The sequence below is a fragment of the Lagopus leucura genome, unplaced genomic scaffold (genome assembly GCF_019238085.1).
Source record: "Lagopus leucura isolate 7727_CA_CO unplaced genomic scaffold, USGS_WTPT01 Super-Scaffold_100159, whole genome shotgun sequence".
NCBI lineage: Eukaryota > Metazoa > Chordata > Aves > Galliformes > Phasianidae > Lagopus > Lagopus leucura.
This window is the reverse complement of record NW_024962335.1, coordinates 9,219,299-9,243,311: the sequence shown is the minus strand read 5'-3', so window position 1 is coordinate 9,243,311 and position 24,013 is coordinate 9,219,299. Positions and strand designations below refer to the sequence as shown.

The following is a 24,013-nucleotide window of genomic DNA, read 5'->3' as shown; positions in this document are numbered from 1 at the left end:
TGGGACAGCTTTCATTCATCTTATATGTGAATGGAAGCTTTAAGATGTGTGTTTGTTCTTAGGTTCACCAAAAATCTGTCGCCTGACAAGATCAACCTGAGCACGTTAAAGGGGGAAGGTCAACTGACCAATTTAGAGTTGGATCAAGAGGTGCTTCAAAACATGCTGGATCTGCCAACGTGGCTTGCTATAAACAAGGTCTTTTGCAATAAAGCATCCATTAGGGTGAGTAATTTATTATGCTGGAGCAATAATTAATCCAATTTTTTTTTCCCCTTCTGTAGTTGTGTAGAATTATTCCTCTATGTTTAGAAACAAAAGTAGAGGTATAATCTTATATCTGCCCATAGTAATTAGAACTCTTACTTACTATGCTCTTTTTTCACGCTCTATGTCTTCTCTTTCACACTTTTTTTTTTTTATTGCTTTCCTCTCTTGATCCTTTATTGTCTACAAAAATATTTTTGAGAGATTCTGATTTTTTGTGGGAAATGTGGAAATTCTGTACAGCTAGCCAATGTTGCCTGGTGGCTGCTAAGAATTGAAGCAGAGTATGTCATCATCTCTCCTAGATTATTCTAGTATGTAAGAAATGAAGCTGTGGATTGTTATAACTGAAGTTGTCTGGTGAAATTTTAGGAGTTCTTTAATCTATATATATTTTTTTAATTGGAGTTTGTTTTGATTTTTCTGAATGAAGAGAACTAATGGTTTGCTATGGACATCCAGTTATTTGTAGGCCACCAGAGCAAATGTAGATTTTTCTTCCTTTTAAAGGAAAGAATGTGAAAGACGGTGTTGCCTTTGCTGATGCTCGACAATCCAGTGTTAAAGAAACATATTCTCTTTTGTTCCTGTGCTTTTCCTTCTGGTGCTAAGTAAATTTTGAAGTTTTGTTTCTAACAGCTGAATGAAATACATGTATGTGTAGAGTCGTCCTGAGTATGAAAGGGACCCATAAGGATCACAGAGTCCAAGTCCTGGCTTCATAAGTTTATTACACAGTAAACTTGTTAATTTGAAAGTAATATTATTTTGAGTCCAAGAGTTATAATTCATACACCTAAACCACTATTTTATTGTATCTTTAATATTTACTTTAGGACAATATTTTCCTTTGCAGATACCATGGACAAAATTGAAAACACATCCCATCTCTTTGGTGAGTTCTGAAATCAGCTCCTAAATATAGAATACAAAGCAGAATTTATCTCAAATGTTTGTATCTTTCTCTCAAATTGATCCTAGAAGTAGTTGAAACATTAATGGTCGCTTACTAACTAAACCTCTTCAATAGGTTTGATATGGTTAACATTAACAGGATTACTGTAGCAACCTAGGTTACAGCTTGTATATAAATAGGATGTAGAAATAGGAAATAGGACTCAAAACCAGAGTAAAATAAATGCAAGAAATAGCATTTGTTTTGTTCTTTATTTTTTTTTTTTAGCAAGTGTGCTGGGAATTGTGGTTAGCATGAGAAATAACATACTTGATGGTGGCTAAACTTCTTAATTGGATTTGCTTATGATTGAATTGTCCTTTAATAGTTGTGTTTCCTGGATTTGCAGTGAGTTCCTGAAAGTGCTTCTAATTCCTCAGCTCTGAATCAGACTTGGAAAAAAACATGTTTTAAATACTTGACGGATTTGCTAGTGACCTAGTTGTAATACACTGATGTCTGTACTGCTTTTCCTGACACACAAAGCTTAAAGCATGGTAATGCTGGAGCGGGATGATTCAACCTCTTGACTGTGAGATGCAATTGCTAAATTAGGAAATTGGTTTAAGCCATGCTATTCTTAAAGATTACATACAGACCTATAGTAACAAGACCTGGTTGTTTGCTTTGCTTGTTGTGGACTTACCTTAGCAGCCTTTGGGGCTGAGATTGTTTTCAAGGTCACCTTTGTTACATAAAGTTTCTCTTGAACAAATCTACTAGTTGAAAACAGATATCAAAAGATGACTGTTCAGTGGTGAATTGTACAACAGGCTTTCTGATTTCTCAAAGCAGACAAATGTGAAGGCCTAAATGTCCACCTTAAGCCCTTTATTGCATCTCTAAATTTTCACTGTTTTGACTGAGATATTTTTACTGCCTGAAATCTGATTACCTTTTCAGTAATTTTCCCTAATTGCTTTTTTTTCTTTTTCTTTTTCTTTTTTTTTTCCCCATAGCTAAAGGTGCTTGCTTGGAACTGAGTCAGAGTACATACAGTTTCTAGGGGGGAATCAATAGTCAGGTGTCTACATCTAGGTGTTCTTAGTAAACTTTTACTTCTATTACAGTCCTGAAATCAGTGCCCTGCTGTTCTTTGCATGAGTCATGTAGCAAAGAAAATTCTTCCAGTGGTCTTAATGTAGCCTTAAAAGAGTGATCAAACATCCAAAATGGTAGGATAAACAGAATAAGTCTATTTTCCTCTGTCTTCCCAAAGTAAGGGATTAGTTTTTCATTTTTTTCTATGTTGTTTTGCAAAGCAACTTATTCACTGAGACAGCAGAGAAAATTGGTTTAAGATGTCCAGATTTACCTTTAACAGTTAATATTCCTTCTAAGAGTTGCAATAAGGTGAAGTATAAGAAAATACAAAGTTGGAACTTTTGACTTTCAGGCAGCTGTCAGTGCAGTTCATGGATAAGAGCATTGTAGAAAAATGTTTGTGGAGGAAACATGGAGATGGGCACAGTGACTACAGTAATGAAGTGCAGTAGGTAGAGCAGGTTGACCTGTGAAAAAACTGGGTTTGAGGACAAAGCTTTTCATGTGTTATGTCTGACTGGAGAGGGAGTAAATGGAGGATTCAGATGACGTGATATGATGTCAGAGATAGACAGAATGAAATATTAGCTGGTGAGTCTCTAATGAGCTTGAAATGGGACAAGATTGCAGAACTGTGCACCTTAAATCAGTAGACTTCTGAGTGTGTGTCACAAATGTGGATAATGAACGTTGCACTTTAAGTTAGGAGATTGCTGGATTTGCTTAGTTAGAAATAAATTGTTGCTTTTTGGTGTGTTCACGTTCTCCATCTCCGTTGTTATGCAATATGTATAATTTGTGTTCTAGCTCTGCTATTTAAATAAATCCTATTTTCATTTAAGGCTTTAGGTGTCTCATTCCCTTAATTCCCTGCTCCTTTTGTAAGGATCCCAACTCAGGTACCAAAAATACAATGACTGCGTACAGTTATGCTAGAATACAACACGTTGCAAATTATACTAGGACGTATCTATTTATAAGATACTTCTGCTAGGTTAGTTAAGAGTTTTACATACAGACTTCATCTTAAAGATGCAGCACTAAACTTCATCTATTACCAGTTCTAGTGGACTAGGTTAAAATGCTTTCCATTAAAATTTTGTGAACATATTGAGCTGTGTTTAATGTTTCACTGTAAGAACAAACATATGGGAAGAAAATCCACATTAGGATGCATTAAAACATGTCACTTTCAAAATTCTCTTTATGAAAGTACATATGATGGGTAAATAATGATTAGAGATCTGGAATTCTGCAATCCAGTCTTAAACTGGGACTATCTGTTAGAATTCTTAAAATATGTAAATTTATATGAACAAGTTAATAAAAAATAACTCTGGTAATTTACAAAGGTTTACAGGAAAATGACACCATGAGAAAAGTTTTACCAAATCTTTACAAAAAGCTTTTCAGTGTTTTTTGTTCTTCGTATGTCAGCTTTTCACTTTGTTACCTCTTGTGTCTCCATTGTTTTGTTTTGTTTCTCTAGTCCTTGGATAAAGTTGTAATGGAAATGAGCACATGTGAAGAGCCACGTGCCCCTAATGGACCTTCTCCTATAGCAACTGCATCAGGACAGAGGTCAGTGACAATTGTGACTCGATCTAAAAACAAGAAGTTTAAGCTTCTCTTTCCAAATAGTGTAGGACACTTGGAGGCCCTGTGTCTTTCCTAAAGCATGATACTGCAACTCTTTTTGTTATTGTTGTGTGGAGTTAGATATGCAGATAGAAATGTTTAATTTCAGACCTAAGCTTGGAAAGAACATCTGAACTGTATACGCAACTTGCTAGAAATGTTTCATTTCAGTGTAACTACTCCATCAAAAATATACTCATTTTATTTGATGTATTTAATTTTCTGAAAGCTTACTATCTTCAGCTTTTTTGGAAAATTACATAATTTTGGGATGTGTATGTCTTTTTTTTTATCTGATAAACATTATTAGCATTATTTGTTAGAGAGGTATTCTAAAACTCTAGTTCCTTTATTTTATCATCCAGATCTTTCTGAAGGTTTTAATACATGTTATGTAGCCCAAATGTCACATAATTTGGGGGGGAAAATATACTATTACAGCAGGTTGTTTTTTTTTTCTCTCCTCCAATCTTCTTATGGAATCAAAACATTTTTCAATAGACATATCCATATATATCCATATATGAACATATGTCCTGTTGTGGGCGACTGCGAGACCGCCCCACGGGATGTGACGCGATAGGCCCTCTCCCTGCTCTATAATTGATGTGTGGCACGTGCCCTTAGGGGAGTAGACGAAGCACATAGGTTATATAAACTAGAGTTCACGTGTAATAAATGCCATTTTGCTGTCCATCATATTGGTGTATACGTGCAGTCATTTGGTCCTGGCCTGGTTTTAGGTCAGTACCGTAGGAGGCAATGCAACAATGTCCATATATGAACAATGATCCGTTTATAGAGAAATTAATTTGACAGTACAGTTGATTTTCTTATTTTAATTTTTGTGTAATGCTTAGACGAGGTCCATGGGTCTCTTAGAGCACAACCTGAAAGTCACTGCCATAGAGATTCTGTAGGATGGCAATTATGAAATGGAAAAGGAATGACAAACTGTAAACAAGAAGAAAAAAATCCAAAGCCAAATAATTTTAAATTCTGAAAACATATTTAAATAGATGTTTTTGTTCACTAGCCTAGAATGTTCAGAACGGTTAAGATTTTTATTTAAAGCATTAGGTGCAACTGCTTCAGTTTTTTCACTACTGGAATAGATGTTAAATTGATTCAACTGTGTAGGATGCCTTTATTTATAAAATGAAGCAAAACAAATACTTTACCTTTTTCTATATACAAAACAGTATGTTCATATTAATAGGTGGTAGAACTTAGCTCATAGAAACTAATACTAGCCAGACTGGAACTGTCAAATAAAATGGCATGAAGGAGGAGTAATAGTGTAGACTGTCCTCTTACATAAAAATAAATAAAATCTGTTATAAATATGCTAAGTTGCATTAATTGTTATAGTTTATGGAAATCCATCATTGCCCAAAATATGTTCTTTAATGATCATTTTGAGACTGTAGGGTGGAGGAGGAAGTACTGTCAAGTCGGTCAAATATATTTAACAAAAATTTGCAACTGGAGAAGAATACATTAGGAACCTCTTTCATGGTTTGCATCATGTTGCATTTCAGCTGTTTAATAAGTACAGTTTGTGCCATTTCATTTGATGCACAATTAATATGTTTGCATTTCACCTTTTAGTGAATATGGTTTTGCTGAAAAAGTGGTAGAAGGAATTTCGGTGTCTGTGAACTCCATAGTAATAAGGATTGGTGCAAAAGCTTTTAATGCTTCGTTTGAACTTTCCCAACTAAGAATATACAGTGTCAATGCAAACTGGGAACATGCTGACCTGAGGTTTACCAGGATACAAGAAGCTCAACGTGGAGAGGTAAATATTTTCTTTAGTATTTTCTTTAGTGGTGGTTTGGTTTTTTTTTTTGTGTTTTTTTTTTTTTTTTAATATATTGCTATTGTGGTACAATTGGAGGCACTTGAACTGCAAACTTGCACAGTTTAGGAAACACACTGTTAATAGGAATGGAGACACTGCTCTCCGTAATTTCAGCTGTCTTCTATGAACACAAGGTAGATGTGAGTGAGAACAAAGGTTATGCCTCCAGCTGTGGTCAAAATTGATGCAAAGTACAAAAGCCAGTGCAAGCTTATGTAATATTCCACTCTTACATTCTCCAAAACAGTGATCATTTTAATGCAATCTGCAGCCGGCGTGAAGAATGCAGGAAGAAAAAAGAATTTTTTAAATACTGATTGGAAGTCACGTGATGTTCCTGTGACTTTCTGGAGGTAGAGAGTAAGATCAGGTATTAATTCCTGTCACCTCTGACTGGGATAAATGAGTAAAATGTTCTTGTTCTGTTCATATGGCCCTGCATGAAGGATGTGTTTGTGTCTACACGTGCACATCTGCACATACTGTGGGAGAAGTAAACTAATATTCCATAAATGTCTTTTTGTCCTTGTTTCTGTTTAAAGGTATTGACTTTTAAGGAGATTAACTGGCAGATGATCAGAATAGAAGCGGATGCAATTCAGAGTTCGAAGCATGAAATCATGAGCGCTCCAGTTCGACTCATTACGAATCAATCAAAAATTAGGGTCACACTTAAAAGAAGGGTAAATTTAAAAAGTTTGAAATAATTCATTATTTTATGAATTCATATTTAACTCATAATTTCTGTGCATCTGTACACATCGTAAATTTTTTCAATCCATATAAACTGTGGAATTCCCTAAAGTAAATCTGTAGTAACTTTAAGCCTGTAGTGTGCACAAGTAGTTTTGCTCTCAGAATTTAAAGCTAAAGAACTTGCACGGGTTCTTCTAATAAAACAATTTGATCTCCAGATCTTTAATTATGGATTTTGCTTTACTTCTCTAGATTCAGACTAAATTTGTATTCCTTATGGTTAGGTAACCAGTTTAGTATTCAGTGCATGCCACAGAAGAGAAAAGTGAGGCACAACTATGGAGTCCTTTGTATATCATAGAAATCTTTTAATTAGTAAGAGATGTAATACAAACTATTTTAAATTATATTCAGTATGCAAGAGATCTACTTTTTAGGAACTTCGGGGTTTTAGTCAACATTTTTTTTTTTTATCATTTGATATTTGAAACTCAAATTTTTATTCTACAGCTAAAGGACTGTAATGTAGTGGCATCAAAACTGGTTCTGATCCTCGATGACTTGCTGTGGGTTTTGACTGATTCCCAGTTGAAAGCCATGGTGCAGTATGCCAAATCTCTTAGTGAAGCCATAGAGAAATCAACAGAACAGAGAAAAAGCTTGGCTTCTGAAACAACACAGGTATGAGGCATGTTTTAAAATTCAATACAGTGTGGTCAATAGATTTTTGAGAATGCAAGTTTATTCGTTTTCATTCAACTGTATATCCCAAATTACATTAGCAATGATCATGGTAGTATAAAATACACTTTATTTTACAAGGTTTTTTATACTGATGTCAGGAAGGAAAATTCCATTTGTTTATCCATGTACAGAGTAGTTTGGCTTCTGTTTTACTTAACAATTGATTATTTAGTAAACTTCTTCTCAAAACATGTTCTGGTTAATAATTAAAAAGAAACAAATTTGAGAGACACCAAAGTAATCTCAGTGTGTAGTTAGATATGCTTACTGTACTGGTTTAAACTGTTTGTTTTCATGGTACTGAAATACTAAGATTTAATAAGAGCTTTCCTTCTTACAGCTGTCTTGTTGGAACACATAATGAAAGATAATTCTACTTTTAACAAATATGTGCTGACATAGGTCTGATATTTGTGCTGCGTGTAAGATAATCTTACATAAATCTTTGTCATCTTTCAGATGACAGCATATAGCTGACTAGACCTGTGAGGCTGGTTCATGAGTTCATGAGTGTTGTGGGAGGGACCTGTTGTCTGCGAAGAAGGAGCACAAATACACTGATAAAAAATAGTTCTATAAAAATTCAGTACTAAGAACTATAGAATCATAGAATTGCCAAGGTTGGAAAAGACCTCCAATAACCATCCACATACCATCAGTATTTCCCCAGTAGACCATGTCCCTTAGTACAACGTCTAAACATTTCATCAACGCCTCCAGGGACTCCAATCTGAGTCAGTAATTCCTGTAACAACCTTCACAACAGAATATGCATATTTCTTCTGATGTGTCTGATATTTCATCCCTCTCATCTCCCTATTTTGGGAGTGCTGTTTAGCCACGCAAATTCACCGATGAAGGAAATTATTGGGCTTATAAGCAAGCAGTGTCTTTACCAGGAAGAAATGAATTTAAAGACTAGGGTGCAAAGGCTGTGTAAAGAATAGTTGAACATGAACTTGTACTGTAGAATCTCATCCAATAAAACTGGTGTACTGTAATGCAGAGCTCAGTACTTGTGGTCCTGATGATTTGCAGGGTGATTTGATGATTCAGCTACAGCAAGCACGCAGCTGTTATTGAGCAGGGAGATCCTAATTCTTCAATTGTCTGTACCTACATCTTGCTAATTCCCTTACCGTAGTGCTAGCTCATGTTTGACCATATAGTGATGTAGTTTGGGAAATAAGTGAGTAGAATCAAAATGGATGTTTTTTCTGCTAGTTTAGTTTCTTGAACAGCTTGCAGCAAAATTTAGGGAAGTACTAGTGCTGCAGCCATCAGGGTGTTAAAGACGTGGGAAGGAAAAGGTGGGACATTAATCATCATTGCATCTTTGTGACACTTAGCCAATATTTCAACTTAGCTGTATTCTAAAACAGTACTCATAAATCTCATTAATGATCCAAAGTGCTCATATAGGATGTGGACATTTCTTTATTCGAAGGATTTGTTTTTGTTTTAAGTAAGAAAAATATTGTGGTGGTTTTATGCTTGATGGAATGAAATAACTTCTATGCATTGATATGACTAAATATTTTCAGAGCTCAGCTCCTGCACCCAGCTCTCAGCAGGTGAAAGCACACCAGACTACAGCAGCACCTGATCAAAATGATGCAATAGTAAAGTTGTTTAATGATTTCGATGTTAAGGAAACTTCTCATCACTTAGTAATCTCCCATTTGGACCTACATATATGTGATGACATCCATTCTAAAGAGAAAGGTAACCGTTTTATTTATTTATGTACTTATTTTATGTAACATACCTGTGAACCATATTTGTCCTTAGGAAAAATTTTGAAGAATCCAACAATGTTAATTAACAGTTTTTATTTTAAAGTAATTGTCTTCCTGTGTCTCTAGGCACATCTAACGTTGGCTAGATACCTTCAAGACAAGGTTTCATTACTAAGTGCAGTTATTTTAGAATAAATGTAAAAAAAAAAAAAAAAAAAAAAAAAAACAACCAAAAAAAACACATGCTAACAGTCCAAGCACCTTCAGTTCTTTTCCTGTCTTGTAGAAACTGATTTTGCCCAGTTTGTTTCTGCTGATTTTCCTTTGTATGCCAGCTTTGCTGTGCTCTCAGGAATGCTGTGGCAGTAGTACTCTGGCTTGACAGAGTCACTGTAAAATATACTCGAGTAATATTCCTTATAAAATACAGATAGTTTAGACTAACAAAAAAGCAACCCTGTCTGTTGCTGATTTAGAGATTTTAGGATGTTCTGCAACTGGGAAGAATGAAACAAATGTTCTGATGTTGTCTGTAGTGTATGTTCTTATTTTTTCTGTAATCCATGTACTTCATTAATGAGAGGCTACTGCAGTGGACCATATTTATAATCAGAAAAAAAAAAAAGCAAATTACATTTTTCATGCCTTTTAAAGTGATCAGAAGAGGATGATATATAAGTGTTGTTTGGAAAATGTATGGGGAGATACAAAGTCCTCTGAAGAAGAGAGAGAAAAACATAAAACTTAGTGGATATATTTCTCTGATTTTGGGAGATACTTGTTCAGAAGCAGAGCATAAGGCTCTCCTCTACTTAGGAAATATATCTATCACTATGTCTGCTTAATCTGGAATTTATTGTTCTTAAGATTTTTTTTTTTTTTTATCCGTTACATTTTTTGCTATAAAGTTTGAAATGTAATAGTAGAAAAACCAGAACTGAATACTCAGAAACTTTCTTCACTGCAATAATATCTTGTCAGATAAAAAAGATTATATCTTCAGTATTCTGGAAAGTAAGCCTGTTGTCTTTGAATTACTGATCATAATCTTCAGTATGAAGAGTTTTCATTCAGGTAAACTTGAGGTGTTTGTGTACAAAGAATTGCATTTACTTTCTGGTAGCATTTAAAGCAATGCGCAGTTGTTAGTAATGACTGAATACAGGACATAGATCTGGTCTATTGAAAGCAGCAAAGACCACCAGAATGAAAATTTTAAGGGAGATTAGTGAGGATGTAGTGAGAGCTAGTAGTAGTAGTAGCTGTTAAGTGTTTCAGAGAATGCATGAACATGAGAATTACGATCCTAAATCTAAGGTTTGCAGAGCAGCATTGCTTTATTTTACAGATACAAATAGACGTGTAACAGGAGGAGCCATGCAGCTTTCTTTCAGCTACTTAACGGTGGACTATTACCCATTCCACAAAGCAGGTATGAACATGTTGTGCATTACCTGTGCATGTAACTATGTAGCTAAGTTACTAACAACAACAGCAAGGACAACAAAAGAAGTATATGTATAAGGCTTGGTTAATAATGTTGTAAACACTTGAAATGTTCACTTTCAACATTCAAGATGAAGCAACAAAAGCAACAACTTGAAACAAATTTTATTCCTGTAAAACAACTGTTCAATGCCAAAAAGTTTTCCAGTTCACTGTTTTGTTTGGCCAACAAAACGGTGTTTACACATTTCTGACATGGAAAGAATTGTTTTGACAGCAGAAGGCAGTACATCAGATTGAGAATTTGCTAGCTGGGTATCTACAGGAATCAGATGCAGCCTTTTAATACAGCAGGCTTCTTTCTGTATAGAAGTCTATGATTTTCTGTCCATTTATAAACAATACTCATTTCCTACAGATCATTTCTAGTAAATGTGTTTTTCAGAAATTTGAGAAAAATAATAGTTCCAGCAGCTATTAATAAGGAAGAGAGGAAATTAATCTGTTGAACTTGAGATCGAATTCAGTACAGTGAAGGAAGTTCAGTTACTTTGGAGTGATATCTAAGTGCATTAAAAACATGAATTAGCAGTAGCTTGCTGCAGGTCATTGTCACTTATGGTTGTGAATGGAGTCCTGTGATATTGATATATTTCATTCATAAGTGATTCCTTCTATGATTGGGTGTAAGCACGATCTCACTACTTATGCTTTCTGTGAGATCTCCTCTAAGAAAACGTGGAAGACAGAAAAGAAATAATAATTAGATTTTCTTTTGGAGGAATTTTCTTTTGGAAGCTGAAGCACGAACTGCAGAATCTTGGACAGGCATGTTGGAAGCTGATTGAGAATACTTTAAGAGTAATGGATATGAGGGACTTGACTCCCACCACACAAAACCAGAAGTAGAATATGTCATCTGTAGAGCAAATGTAGTGTTCTCCTGAAGTTTTAACTGATGTTTTACACAAACATGTTTGAGAAACAGCTATAATAAAACTCTGTCAAAGGTTTCTTTTTCTTTTCCTATAAGAAGTTGTCATCTTTGTATTAGAATAGTGTGTCAATTCTAAGGGCAAACTATTGTCACAGGTGGGAGAGACCTTTTACACAAGGGAAAAAGGTTACTAGACTGTTCTGCTTGGTACTTTTCTGGCCTATGAAATATTTAGAAATGCCTCTTTTGGTACAACATTCCTGGAAATTAAAATTAACCCTTCTGGAAGAAGCCCGTAATAATTAATAGTGTTTGCCGATTGAGTTCTTATGGGTTTTTGTTTGCTTCTTAGTTTGCAGTTGACCACAGCAAGACCAATGGGAATGTGAGGCATAATTGCCATATGGCAAACTTGTAATCCATTGAGCATCAATCCTTCCAGCAATTAGCCTTTGATAATAACTTCAGGAAAGTGAAACAGGATTGGACCCATTGACTGTCGTAATTGAAGCATAAGCCAGATTGTTGGATTTCTTAAAGCTGTCTGTACAGCAGTCCATCTCTTTATTTGTCCTTCCAGAATTGCTCTAGAAGAATTGCTTGTAGCAGATCTGTTATCTGTGCAGCTGATGTGCTGCTGGGTGACAATCAGAGAAAGCTACTGCTTTGCCATGATGCAGAATATTTTTCAGTCAAGGAAATTCTTGATCAAGCAGATATATTGAGATAATATGAGAAACAGGATAGCATTATCTTCCTGGGTAATCAGCAATGAATTCAAATTGTAACAACATCAGTGCTAAACACAATAAAATGCTGTTTTCTTGTTGCAGTCTGGCTTATCTCTTCATTTTGTTACAGATAAATGTGGCTACGATATCCCCATGTATAGAACTGTAGAGTAATTGAAGATAGAAGGGACGTCTGGAGGCTGTTTAGCCCCATCCTCTATCCCTGAAACTATCTATCCAACTAAAGCAAGGTCACCTAAAGTAAACTGCCTGCGATTGTGTTTAGTTAGATTTTGAATAGCTTCAAGGATAGAGCCTGTACAATCTCCCTGATCAACCTAAGCCCATGTTTAATTACACACACGGTAATCACAGTAGAAAGCTTTTGTTTAGTTTTGGTGGGATTTCCTGTATTTCAGTTTATGCTTCTTGCCTCTTGTCCTATTAGTGGGTACCACTGAGAAGAATGCAACTCCATCTTCTTTACCTTCCCATCAGGTAAATACCTGATGTAAATGCACACTGATGAGATCTTCTGAGCCTTCTTTTCTCCAGAGTGAACAGTTCTAGCTATCTCAAATTTGCTTAGTCTGAAAGATGTTCTAGTTTCTTAAGCAAAGTTGTAACCTTTTTTGGGTTTGCTCCACTAAATCCATGGCCTCCTAATACTGGGGAGCCTAGAACTGAACCAAGCACTCTCAATATGGTCTCACCATGGCTGAGCAAAGGGCAGAAATTGTTACTCTTGAGCTGCTGGGAGTGTTTTTCCTAAGCAGTCCTAGATACTGTTGGCTTTGTTTGCCCCAAGGACACGTTGCTGGTTCATGTTCAGCTTGTTGTCCACCTAGATTCCTGGGTTTCTTTCTGCAAAGCTGGATCCTAGCTGGCCATATCCTAACCTGTACAGTTGAATGGAATATTCCTGTCCAGGGCTTGGATTTCTCTCTCTTTTTTTTTTTTTTTTTTTTTTAATTTTTTTAACTTTCTCTTTGTTTTTGTACCACGTGCAAAGCTGCAATCTGTGTTACCATCCAGGTCATTAATGAACTTACATTGGCCCCAGTAATGACTCTTGGGGTACACCTCCAATGACTCCCTCCAACTGGACTTCATACTGCTGATCCTAACATTTTGAAGTCAGTTTAGTCAGTTTTCTATCCACCTCACTGTCTACTTCTCTAGTCTATACTTCAACATTTTGAGCATGTTATGGGACTAATATTGAAAGTCTTGCTAAAGTCAAGGTGGGCAGTGTCAGCTCTGTGCTCCTCATCCACCAAACCATAAAAGGCAATAGAGTTCATGAGGCATGACTTCCCTTTCACAAATTCATGTTGAGTAGTCCCAATCACCTTCCTTTCTTCAGTGTGTTTTGAATTGTTTTTTAGAATTGTTTTGCCTTCCCAAGAATTAGGATTGACTAGGCTCCTTTTATTCTACGTCTTAAAGATAGGAATAAGCTTTCTTCCATTCCTTTGGAACCTGTCTTGATTACCATTCATTGGTAACCTTTCAAAAATGATTTGAAATAGCTTCTGCATGACATTAGCCAGTTTTCTCAGCTCTCGTATGCATCTCTTCAGAACCCCATGGACTTTTATGTGTCTGATCTATTTAAATGTTTCCTAGATTAATGCTCCTTTGCTGAGGGGAAGACTTCCTTGCTTCTAACTTCCACATTGGTCTCAGGGACCTGGGAGTTTGGAAGGTAAGTGCTAGTACTTTGAAGAATGAAGCAAAGAAGGCACAGGATACCTCTGCTTTCTGCATGTGCTCTGTCTGCAGGTCCCCAACTCAGTAAAGCAGCAAGCCCAATTTTCACTTTTGCTGCTAGTACACTTGTAAAAGTGTTTCTTGTTGCTCTTCACATGTCTCACCACATATCATGTCAACCCATGAGGTCCGCTTTGGCATTCCTATCCTTATCCTCTGTATTCTTTCTGGATTACCTCATGCTGCTGCTTATATCCTTCTTTTTTGTATTCAGAATTAGCTCCTGGCTCACTCGCAGAGGCCCCTTGCTACTTTTGTTTGATTTTCTGCTTTTCAAGGTGGACCATTCTTGGGCTTGTAGTTGATTCTTGAATATCCAATAGCTCTCCTGGATAGCATTATACACCATGAAAGTAATTCAAGTACACCAGTCTGCCTTCTTGATGTCCTGGGTTGTTATTCTTCTTTTTGCCTTGTTTCTTCACCTCAGGATCCTGAAGTCATAATCTCATGGTTGCTGGAGTGACTTCATATCCCTGCCCAGTTTGACTCTTCCCTCCCCCTCCCGTAAGAATCAGGTCCAGCAGAGCAGGTCCTGTCTTTGACTTCCTGACTGCTGTTAGAAGGCTCTCATCGCTGCACTTTGCCCTTTGGAAACCACATAGATTGCTTGCATCCTAATGTGTTGTCATTCCAGCAGATTATGGAGTATTTAAAGTCTGCCTTGAGAACGAAGGTCTGTGAAAGTGATACTACTTCCTGTTGTCTGAAGTGTGCCTCATAGTGTCCATGATTAGATAGTCTTTAGCAGATATCCACCACGTTGTCATCCATGTTGGTCTGCCTTGACCTGTAAGCTCTGAGTTGGCTGATCATCCACACCAAAGCAGAGCTCCATGCATTCCTGTAAGGGAAACTCCCTTTTCACAGTAAGGGAAGCTCCCTATCCTTTCCTTCTCAGCCTGCTCTTCCTAGAGAACTTGTATCAATACTTGGCAGCATTTCACTTGTATGTGCTATCTCACTGTGTTTCTGTGGTTCCAGTGAGATCATAGCCCTGCAACTGCATGCACATCTCTAATTCCTGCTGCTCCTACATGCTCTTCATGTAACGTGCATGCGTCAGTGTAGGGGTGCTTCAGAGAAACACACCTATCCCGACTTTCAGGAAGGGTGAAGCCTTTCTCTCCAATGCTGCTGTCCTGTAGTTGTGTGCGAATGTTTGAGGTGACCCTACTTTTTCCCTGTTTTGGAAAAAACACATGGACTTCATGGGCTTGAATTTAACGTACCTCTGCCTTTTGCACTCTTGCTGTTTTCTTCCCTTTCTTCCTTCTTCTTTCTTAGCTGGAAAGATAGAAATAACCATCAGAAAACACTAGAAGGCAGGAGGATGGGGTGAGATGTCATCTCTTGTGGTACATTTCTCTGTTGCAGTGTCTTCCATGTGAAAGTCTTTACATTCAGACTCGAAATACTTTTCTCCAAGTCATTTTCCTGTTTTAATACCAGCTATATTTACTCATCTCCAGTGTTAGTTCAAAATGTAGCAAGCTTTTACGTGCTGATATTTGAAGAACAGTGTGTGACACTTGGTAAAAGTTGTTTGTACTGCATACTTGAACAGATTAGTAGACTGTATTTACAGAGTCTGTTAGAAGAGATCTCAGTTTTTTTCAGTTGTTTGAATGCTTTATCAATAAAAACTTGTCAGGAATAAAATAATGTTTTTATTTTTAAGGCTATGTCTGATTGTGCATATCTTCTTGGTTGCGTGCCATGAAGGTGCTAGAGAAACAAAACAGTTCAGTTCTGAAAAGGGACCAGCAACAATTTTGTCCTAAAGTTTTGGAGGGAAAATTAAGATTAGAAAGAGTGAGTATGGGAACGTTTTCCTGCTATTGGCCTTTTTTTCCTGAATCAGATGGGTTTTTTGCATCTTCTGACATAAGAAATCAATGTGTCATCAAATTTCTCTGGACTAGATATACCAAGTGATGTTTTTTAGCATTAGTTAGTGGTGTTAAAAGATAGGTAGCAATGTTATGTCATTTTCGGAGTGAATTTATAAAGCTGTGTGACTTGCTTCTTATGCAGTGTATAACTTCTGTTATAACATATGTTTTAACTTCTATTGTTCTACAATTGCAGCATGCAAAGGGATTATATTTTGAATAAAGTACAGTAGCGAAGTAGTGAAAATTTGTTACCCAGTTAGAAGCTTGTTTACAAATGAAATGAATTAGTATTTTCCTCTTCTTTTCAGGAGACAGCTGCAATCACTGGATGCATTATAGCGATGCCACTAAAACCAGAAGTGGGTGGGCCCAAGAGTTATTAAATGAATTCAAAAGTAATGTTGAATTGCTTAAGCAGGCTGTGAAGGATCAAGGCATAGGTTCTCCTGCCACATCACCACCTGCTGTATCTCCTCAAAAGCCACAAACAGGTCCTTTGCTTGCATCTCTAATGCTCTAATTCCATTAGCTATTAAAACTATGCTGAAGGTGACTTGTTTTCATTGATTCTATCACTTTCCTACAGGCAAGGAACAGACACTGAAAGGAACTTCCCAGCAGCCAAAGGGCAAACTGATGTCTTGTCCTGTTGTGGTTAGACTTGCGGATTTCAATATATATCAGGTGTGTTTCTTTGAGCTTAGAAAACTGGGGCTACTTTGAGCTTGACTGCTGTGTAAGTATGTTTTTTCAAGGAGGGATCCAAAGTCCATTGAAATATAATAGAAGTCTTTCCACTCATTACTGGATTAGGCCTTTATGGACTTGATTTTACTATGTCAAAATTGGTGGATATTTCCTTGCTGACTTTATATTAGGACACCTATCATAATCGTATATCATATCATGTTTTCGATGCAATTCCTGCCATCCCACAAATCCTGACACTTTCACCCTTCATTGTTCTTTCTTAGGTACGTAGAATTTTAATGTGTTCTTTTCTTTTTCATGCTTCTCTTATTGCTTTCCTTTCCTAAGTGCATATCTAAGTGCATAGTGTTTTCTTTTTGTTTGTTTTTCCTTTTATGAAATGTTCAGTGAAGGCTTTTATTGTTCTCCAACACCTCTTTCACCTAGTGAGATTTTGAGTATTCTTTAACTGTTACTTTATTATTTGTTTCAGTTAGCAGTTTTAGTTGCTTACTTTTTGTGCAGACAAAGCAACTGGAGAAGGAATGTAATTGTGAAATGGTAGTGGTATTGGAGGACCTACTCCAAATTTCAGATCCTAACAAAAATGCCTAGTGTGTTCCTTTAGTCATTGTTACTTCTGCTTGGTCTTATTCCTTTTTCCAGGGCTTTTAGCCATATCATTTCTGGTTGAGTAGGAGGTTGGAGCTTCTTTCCAGGAGCTTTCATCTGGGTTTCAAGTGTTCTTGTAATATCACTTTGTACTGCCAGTGTTTTCATTTGTCTTCTGCTCTTCAGATGCTTGTTGTCTTCTCCTTCCTACACAGCTGCCTTTTCAATGTTTTTAATGTCTTTTTTTCTGTACAATTTACAAAAAGCTATTTTTCTGGATAGGTCTATCTATGCCATTACTTTAAATCTGTGTTAATACAGAGATACTTGCAATTTCAAAATAGCTACATGGAGTGAAGCAGACTTATAAAGGTTATTTATTCATTATTTCCAGTGAAAATAATACAAATATATCATCATACATCATACATATCATCATCTTTCTGATATTAGAAAGTTGTCTAACTTCAGATAGCAGTCAGACCTGAAAAGTGTTGGATGAAAGAGCTTTGTTTTGGAAATGTATATTTTTAACTATGGTATGTTTCATGAAATTTTGAGTCAAATATATATAAAAATGTGATGTCTTTCTTGATTCACGGTTTACAGTGGAAGAAAACAGAAATGATAAGTTATTGTTCTGTGATGTTTTGATTCTCCTGTAAAGTAGACCTTTGGGCACAGCTGAATTTATACACTCCTGCTAGGACAGCTGAACAGTTTGCTTAGCAGTCTACAGTCCACAATTGGCCCATGTGCTGGAATTTGTCCTTTTGGAAGTGCAAGGACATCATAACACTTTTTATTAACAAACTTATCTAGCTTATCCCATGTCATCTAGATATAGGACCCTTTTGGAGAGTTGGTATACAAATATGCCATGTCCTAACATAATTGCTTATATGGAAACTGTAGCGTTTCCATTAAACATATCAGTTTACTTTAGGCTTCTACTGAATGTCTTTGAAAGTGACCTGCTTCACAAGAGCGAAAGAGATCAGGTACCATTAATGCTACATAGTTTTCTTGTGCAACTATTCTGTGCAGATTCCTACTATAAGGCAACTGGATATTTCTTGTTTGGCTTTATGTAGTTGGGGGTCTACATCTGAGAGCAGTAGAATGTTACCTTGCTAGAGGAAAGATTTGCAACTACGGCTGCTTAATGATTTATAAAATGTAATATATTAACAGAGTTAATCTTCTACAGGTCTCAACAGCAGACCAGTGTCGTTCTTCCCCTAAAACTTTGGTCTCTTGCAATAAGAAGTCACTTTATCTTCCACCAGAAATGCCAGCTATTCATATTGAATTCACTGAATATTACTATCCAGATGGAAAGGACTTTCCTAGTAAGATACATATATATATATATATTTTTAATCAATATATAAATCTAGTATGTAATTTTCACTTTTATGAAGCTTAATATTAATTCCCGGTTGACGATCAAAAACAGTTAATGGGTTTTTTTAAATGAAAAGGACACAACACTGCTTCATTTCTGCTCCTCACAAATCCCTATAAATACTGGCTTTTACAGACATAGTTTACTAAGTCTGAAAACACACATAATGTTTTTACTGAGACGTTACTGATTCTTTACCATACACCGTTTCTGTAGTTACACTGCCTAGCCACATAAAAACTCCAACTGCTGTAGCTGTATCTAAGATGCAATGAAAGATCTGCAGGAGCTCATTTCATTTATGTGTTACGGCTCTCCCTGTTCTGTATTACAGAAATGTCAGTGGTTTTCTTGGTGATGGAACATGAGGGCAGCAAATCTCCTTGGTCCTGCCCTTCTTTGGTAATGAGGACAGCCTTCTGCTCTCATCTGATTTCACTGTATTTTAGTAATTTAAAGTGAAAAATTGAATTTGTTGCTTCAGGTGAGGGAAAGGTGTATCACTTTAAGCATCCCCTATCCAAAAGAGTAGGTTTCTGTTACTCTGATGTAAAATACAAGTGAAAATAGGACTCTATGCTTATTTTAAAGAAAAAACAAACAAAACCCACAAAATCCCTAAATGTTTTACGTGTTCTAATGATTTTGTTTTGTCTTCTCTTTCAGTTCCTTGTCCAAATTTGTATGGCCAGCTGAATGCTTTACAGTTCACCCTGGATGAGAGAAGTATTCTTTGGCTAAACCAGTTTGTGTTGGATTTGAAACAGAGCCTTATTCAGTTCATGGCCATGTACAAGTTAAATGACAATTCAAAATCAGATGAACATGTTGATGTCAGAGTTGATGGACTAATGTTAAAGGTATAATGCCATTAATGAGGGATTTTGAGGTTCTTTGCAAGAAAATAGTTTTACTTTGGAAAGCTATTAGCCAAGCAGCTTAAGGAATAAATGAACTAACAACCCATGCAATAAACTGCACTGCTTTAGGGAAAGTATGCAAATATGATTTGAAAGCAAACTTCTTTCTTGGTACTAATTAATCTATGTCTTACGGTGTTTTGTTTTTTTTTTTTTTTTTTTTTTTCTTTTAGTTAAAGGTCTAAACCAAGACTATTAACAAAAAATATTTCACTATGTTTATTTCACTATGTTCAGTAAAGATTACATTTGCAAAAGAAAAAAAAACTTCAAATCTAACATTAAGATAACTGTATTAAAACAGCAAAAACCTCATATTTGCAAGTGACTTTCTTTGCTCGTCTAGTTGTAGCATATCAGAGCCCTCTGGTTATGTTAGGGTATTTCTGGGATGAAGGAACTACTCCATTTGAAGGCACGTGTCCTTCTCCAAAACCCACTTTTACCGTTTTCTGTTTCACAGTGGCCCTGTGCTGTAGTTCAGGTACAGAAGCCTGTTCTCTGCATGTTTGTTCCAGAAGAATGGCAGTAGATACTACAGCTGTACAGCTCTATTATATCAGCTTTTTGTCTTCCTTGTCTTCTTTGAAACTGAAGGTTTGTCAAGCCATCAGTTGTTTTTTTTGTTTTTTTTTTCTTGCTTTCAAGGTTCAGAGGTGAAAAAAACATCTTTTCAAACATCTTTTCAATAACGTCCACAGGAGAGTTTCCAAAGGTTCTAAAAATTTAGCAGCTTATGGAAAGACTGTCGCCTTCTTAAGGCTCTCACTTCATGTTTAATGGATCTCTAAAAGGGTCTGATGAAGTGGTGCTGAATGACAAGATTATTTAGGGCTAATGACCAGTCAGCTACAAGTACAGGCTGATAAAATATTTAATGACTGTATGTGAATAGCCCACTAAACTAAGAGAAGGTAGAACTGAAGTACCCATCAATTCCTCAAACTCTGATTCGTATTATTTATTTAATTATATCTTAATTGCTTTTTTTTTTCCTTCCTAATCAGTTATGAATCTTTATTACTGGTGTGCATGATATTTGCATATTATACTTAATTACTACATAGCTACATATTTGGTTATTTTGTTCTGAGTTTTTTTTATTTAGAGGGGAAGGCTTAGTCACTTCCGTCTATTAAGTGTAAGGATGAATTTTTTACTCTGATCTCTCTAGATAGAATATGAGGATGTGATAATACCTTGTGTTATAACACTGATACCAGCAAAATGGGTGTGGGCACAGTGCTATATTAGATACAGGAACAGGCATTAATACACATTTCCATTAAAACTCAAGCTAAAGGTGTTCAGGTTAAAAGTAAGTCTAGAATACTCTCATATTTTGAGTATTTTTAGAAATTGGAGTGTATTTTTATTTTTTTTTCTTAGCAGAAAATGATGTTTTTCAGATAATTGTCACACAACACCTCTTCTGTATTCTGCAATGTTAAGGGTATTACCTGTGTTAACACATATATATATTTTTATTTTACAGTGCAAATGAAATAGTGCAGGGAAAAACCATATCTGACAAAGTAGATTTAAAACAAGAGGATTAAAATTTGGAGTTCAAAGTTTTAAATACTGTGAATACTTGGAGAAACTTTCTACCAAGCCATTTCTCAATTCAACTAAGAAATTAGAAAATTTAGCCTAACACAGCTGCTCTAAATTTAAGTCTTTTGGAGAAGAAAAGTGTGAGTCCCATATGTTTTTGTAAGAGCACTGAGTTTTTGATACTGCATGCTCCCTTTTAAAAATTGGAAGAAATATATAATTTCTAAGCCTGACGTTTATGTTGTTGTGGATTGAGGGCCTATTGCCTGCAATGAGGAACTAGGCCCTCCTCACTCTTCCCCCCACAGGAAAACCATGACACCTTGTTCCTTTATTAGTGTGCTTGAGTTCTCATAAAATTCTAATTACATTCCTGTATTTTAGCTCTTGTGGTGGCTGCTATTATTAAATTTTTAATTGTATAGTTAATCTACATCTTTATAACTTGGTGAAATATGTTTCTCTCTTGCAGTTCATAATTCCAGCTGAAAGTAAACTTGAAATTCACAAAGATCAACCTCGTGCACTTTCCATTCAAAGTTCAGAGATGATTGCTACAAATACAAGATACTCACCAAACTGCAGGCACTCTGATCTTGAAGCTTTGTTTCAGAACTTCAAAGACTGCGAATTTTTTAGCAGAACTTTCACAGCATTTCCTAAGTCCCAGAAGAATTTTAATCTCCTACATCCAATCTTCCAGAGACATGCTCACGAACAAGATACTAAAATGCATGATGTTTATAAAGGTTATATCATCCCCAAATTGAATAAATACGCGTTAAAGACATCTGCAGCTACTGATGTTTGGGCCTTACATTTTTCTCAGTTTTGGATAGATTATGAAGGAACGAAAAGTGGGAAGGGGCGACCTGTTAGCTTTGTGGACTCATTCCCTCTTTCACTTTGGATTTGCCAGCCACTACGATATGCAAAGTCACAAAAAGAGCTTTTATCACACAATCAGCCAGCTTTTAACATTCCAAAAAGTGAATCTAGTGATCTTGCCAATAGACTGCAACGCAAAAAACTTCTAAAAGAATATTACAGCACTGAGACAGAACCTTTGGCCAATGGCATTCAAATGTCTCATTTTTCAGACTCTTCAGGAGTGCTTTCTGAAAGCTCTTCCTCTGATGCAGATGTGCATGTTCTTGTCCACGTTCAAAAACATGTAAGCGTGCAGATCAATCATTACCAGTATCTTTTCTTGCTGTTTCTCCATGAATCTCTGGTATTGCTCCTGGAAAACTTAAGGAATGATGTAGAAGCAGTGACAGGAAAACCTGCAAAGCAAACAGATATCTGCATAGGGTTCCTAGTGAAAAGTGCAGAATTAGCCTTACTACTCCACCCAGTGACTCAGGGAAACCCATGTAAGTCTCCAGCTGTGGAAGAAGGAAGTCCCATGGCATCAGAGCTCTCTCCTTTGGGGAATGGGGAAGCTCTTACTTCAGAAAACAAGTTAGTCAATAATAAGATGGAACAAGCTGGTATTAATAACATTGATTATGTATCTGACTGTAAGCCTACGAATGTTGAAGTTAAAGGCGTTTTAATGGATCCTCTCTTGTTTAAATCAGACAGTACTATGGATTTTCAGAAAGGAATGTCATTTTCAGATGATGCATCAGATAAAGGTTTGGGAGATACCAGTGAAGGAGGAAGCAGTGGGCTTTTTAGTAGAAGTGATTCAGAGGAGGTCTATGGACCTCTAAGTGACAGAAGTGGCTTGCATCATAGGGATTCACTGTCCATTTTAAGTAAGAGAGAAGATTCTACAGAATTTTTCATTGATAAAGAGGATGAGAAAAATATGTTCTCAAATAAGTTAAATGAACTGGAAGGTACAACTGAAGCCTGTCTTAACCAAGTCACTGACTTGGAAACAGAAACTGCCTTAGAATCCGAAGAGCTTGAAATCAACAAAGAGAAGGTGGCTTCAGTTAGAATGTTTGCATCCCAGTCTTCAAGGTATGGAAGATCTAATGCTAAATCAACTTCACTGCTATTTCAAAAATATTTATCTTGTCTTGTCCATGTATTTGTGATAATGATCAATGAAGGTGGACCTATCTAACATCTAGTAGATGAAAATTTTACAAGTATATAAATTCTGAAGATATGTGGTAGCGTTCAGTAAAAGATAAAATGAAAGTGAAAATAAAATTACTTGGTTTAAACAGCTTATTTGATTTAAATGCTACAAATTATGTATTGAGAAAAATATTGACATGCATACAGGAATGCATGTTGTTTCTTTGCTTGATTTTTCCATGCTAAAGGATTGTAAAATAATGTTGGGTTTTTTTGTTTGTTTGTTTGTTTTCTTTTATATCTTGCCTGGCTTAGATGACTTCTCTAAAGTAACTTCTAGGAAATTCATTTAAGGTGAAAAAATAATTTCTTATGTCTTAATGTTTCAAAGTGCAAAGCCTAGGGACCGCTGCCCATCCAGCCTTCCTGCATTCTCTGTTTCCTACAAGAATATGAAAAGAAGTCCATCACAGATCTCTCTGGATACCATCTCTATTGATAGTATGATGCTAGAGGAGCATTTAGCGGAGAGTGATGGAAGTGATAGCCAAAGCTTTCTAGAAAAAGGTAAATACACTTAACAAAATGTTTTTAAACAATGCATGAAAATGTTGTTCATTACTAAAATGATACTCAGATGCATTGTGGTGCAGCAAATCCTGGATATGTTACAGCACTATTTCTAGTAGCTCCACTAGTGAGTAATACCAAGCATTTCCACAACATGTCATCTCAAGGGAAAGCAATTGCATGTGCAACTTAATTTAACCACTACATAGTTTTCATCTCTTGAGGTGAGCTAATGCATTGCAGCACTGTGTTGGAACCCTGAATTAAGCAAACTGTTTACTGCTTTGCTTTAAGCACTTGCTTCAGCTGTAAGTTTTTAGAGTTGTGCCCTGAAATACACTTGAAGTGGTAAAGGAGCTTCAATTTTAATAGTAGATGAGGGGAGGAAAAAAAAAAAAAGAAAGATTTTCACTAGTATTTGTCATGCCACCTGGCAAATAATTTGGTAGTCTCATTCCTTATAAAGCAGTTCATACCTACTGACTGT

The 24,013-nt window shown here is 36.1% G+C and overlaps 1 protein-coding gene across 5 annotated transcripts in view; it reads left to right on the top strand.

The window, feature by feature from the left end:
• UHRF1BP1L (UHRF1 binding protein 1 like) overlaps positions 1–24,013 on the top strand; it is a 50,519-nt gene that overhangs the window by 14,978 nt on the left and 11,528 nt on the right. For all 5 annotated transcript variants that reach the window (XM_042890196.1, XM_042890195.1, XM_042890193.1 and 2 more), the window contains exons 2-15: positions 63–225; positions 1,124–1,162; positions 3,756–3,847; positions 5,516–5,705; positions 6,311–6,451; positions 6,975–7,145; positions 8,753–8,933; positions 10,296–10,379; positions 16,041–16,223; positions 16,319–16,416; positions 18,245–18,386; positions 19,109–19,302; positions 21,392–22,893; positions 23,348–23,523. In XM_042890196.1, coding sequence (XP_042746130.1) covers positions 63–225; positions 1,124–1,162; positions 3,756–3,847; positions 5,516–5,705; positions 6,311–6,451; positions 6,975–7,145; positions 8,753–8,933; positions 10,296–10,379; positions 16,041–16,223; positions 16,319–16,416; positions 18,245–18,386; positions 19,109–19,302; positions 21,392–22,893; positions 23,348–23,523 — 3,356 coding nt within the window. The remainder of the gene's footprint in view (positions 1–62; positions 226–1,123; positions 1,163–3,755; positions 3,848–5,515; positions 5,706–6,310; positions 6,452–6,974; positions 7,146–8,752; positions 8,934–10,295; positions 10,380–16,040; positions 16,224–16,318; positions 16,417–18,244; positions 18,387–19,108; positions 19,303–21,391; positions 22,894–23,347; positions 23,524–24,013) is intronic.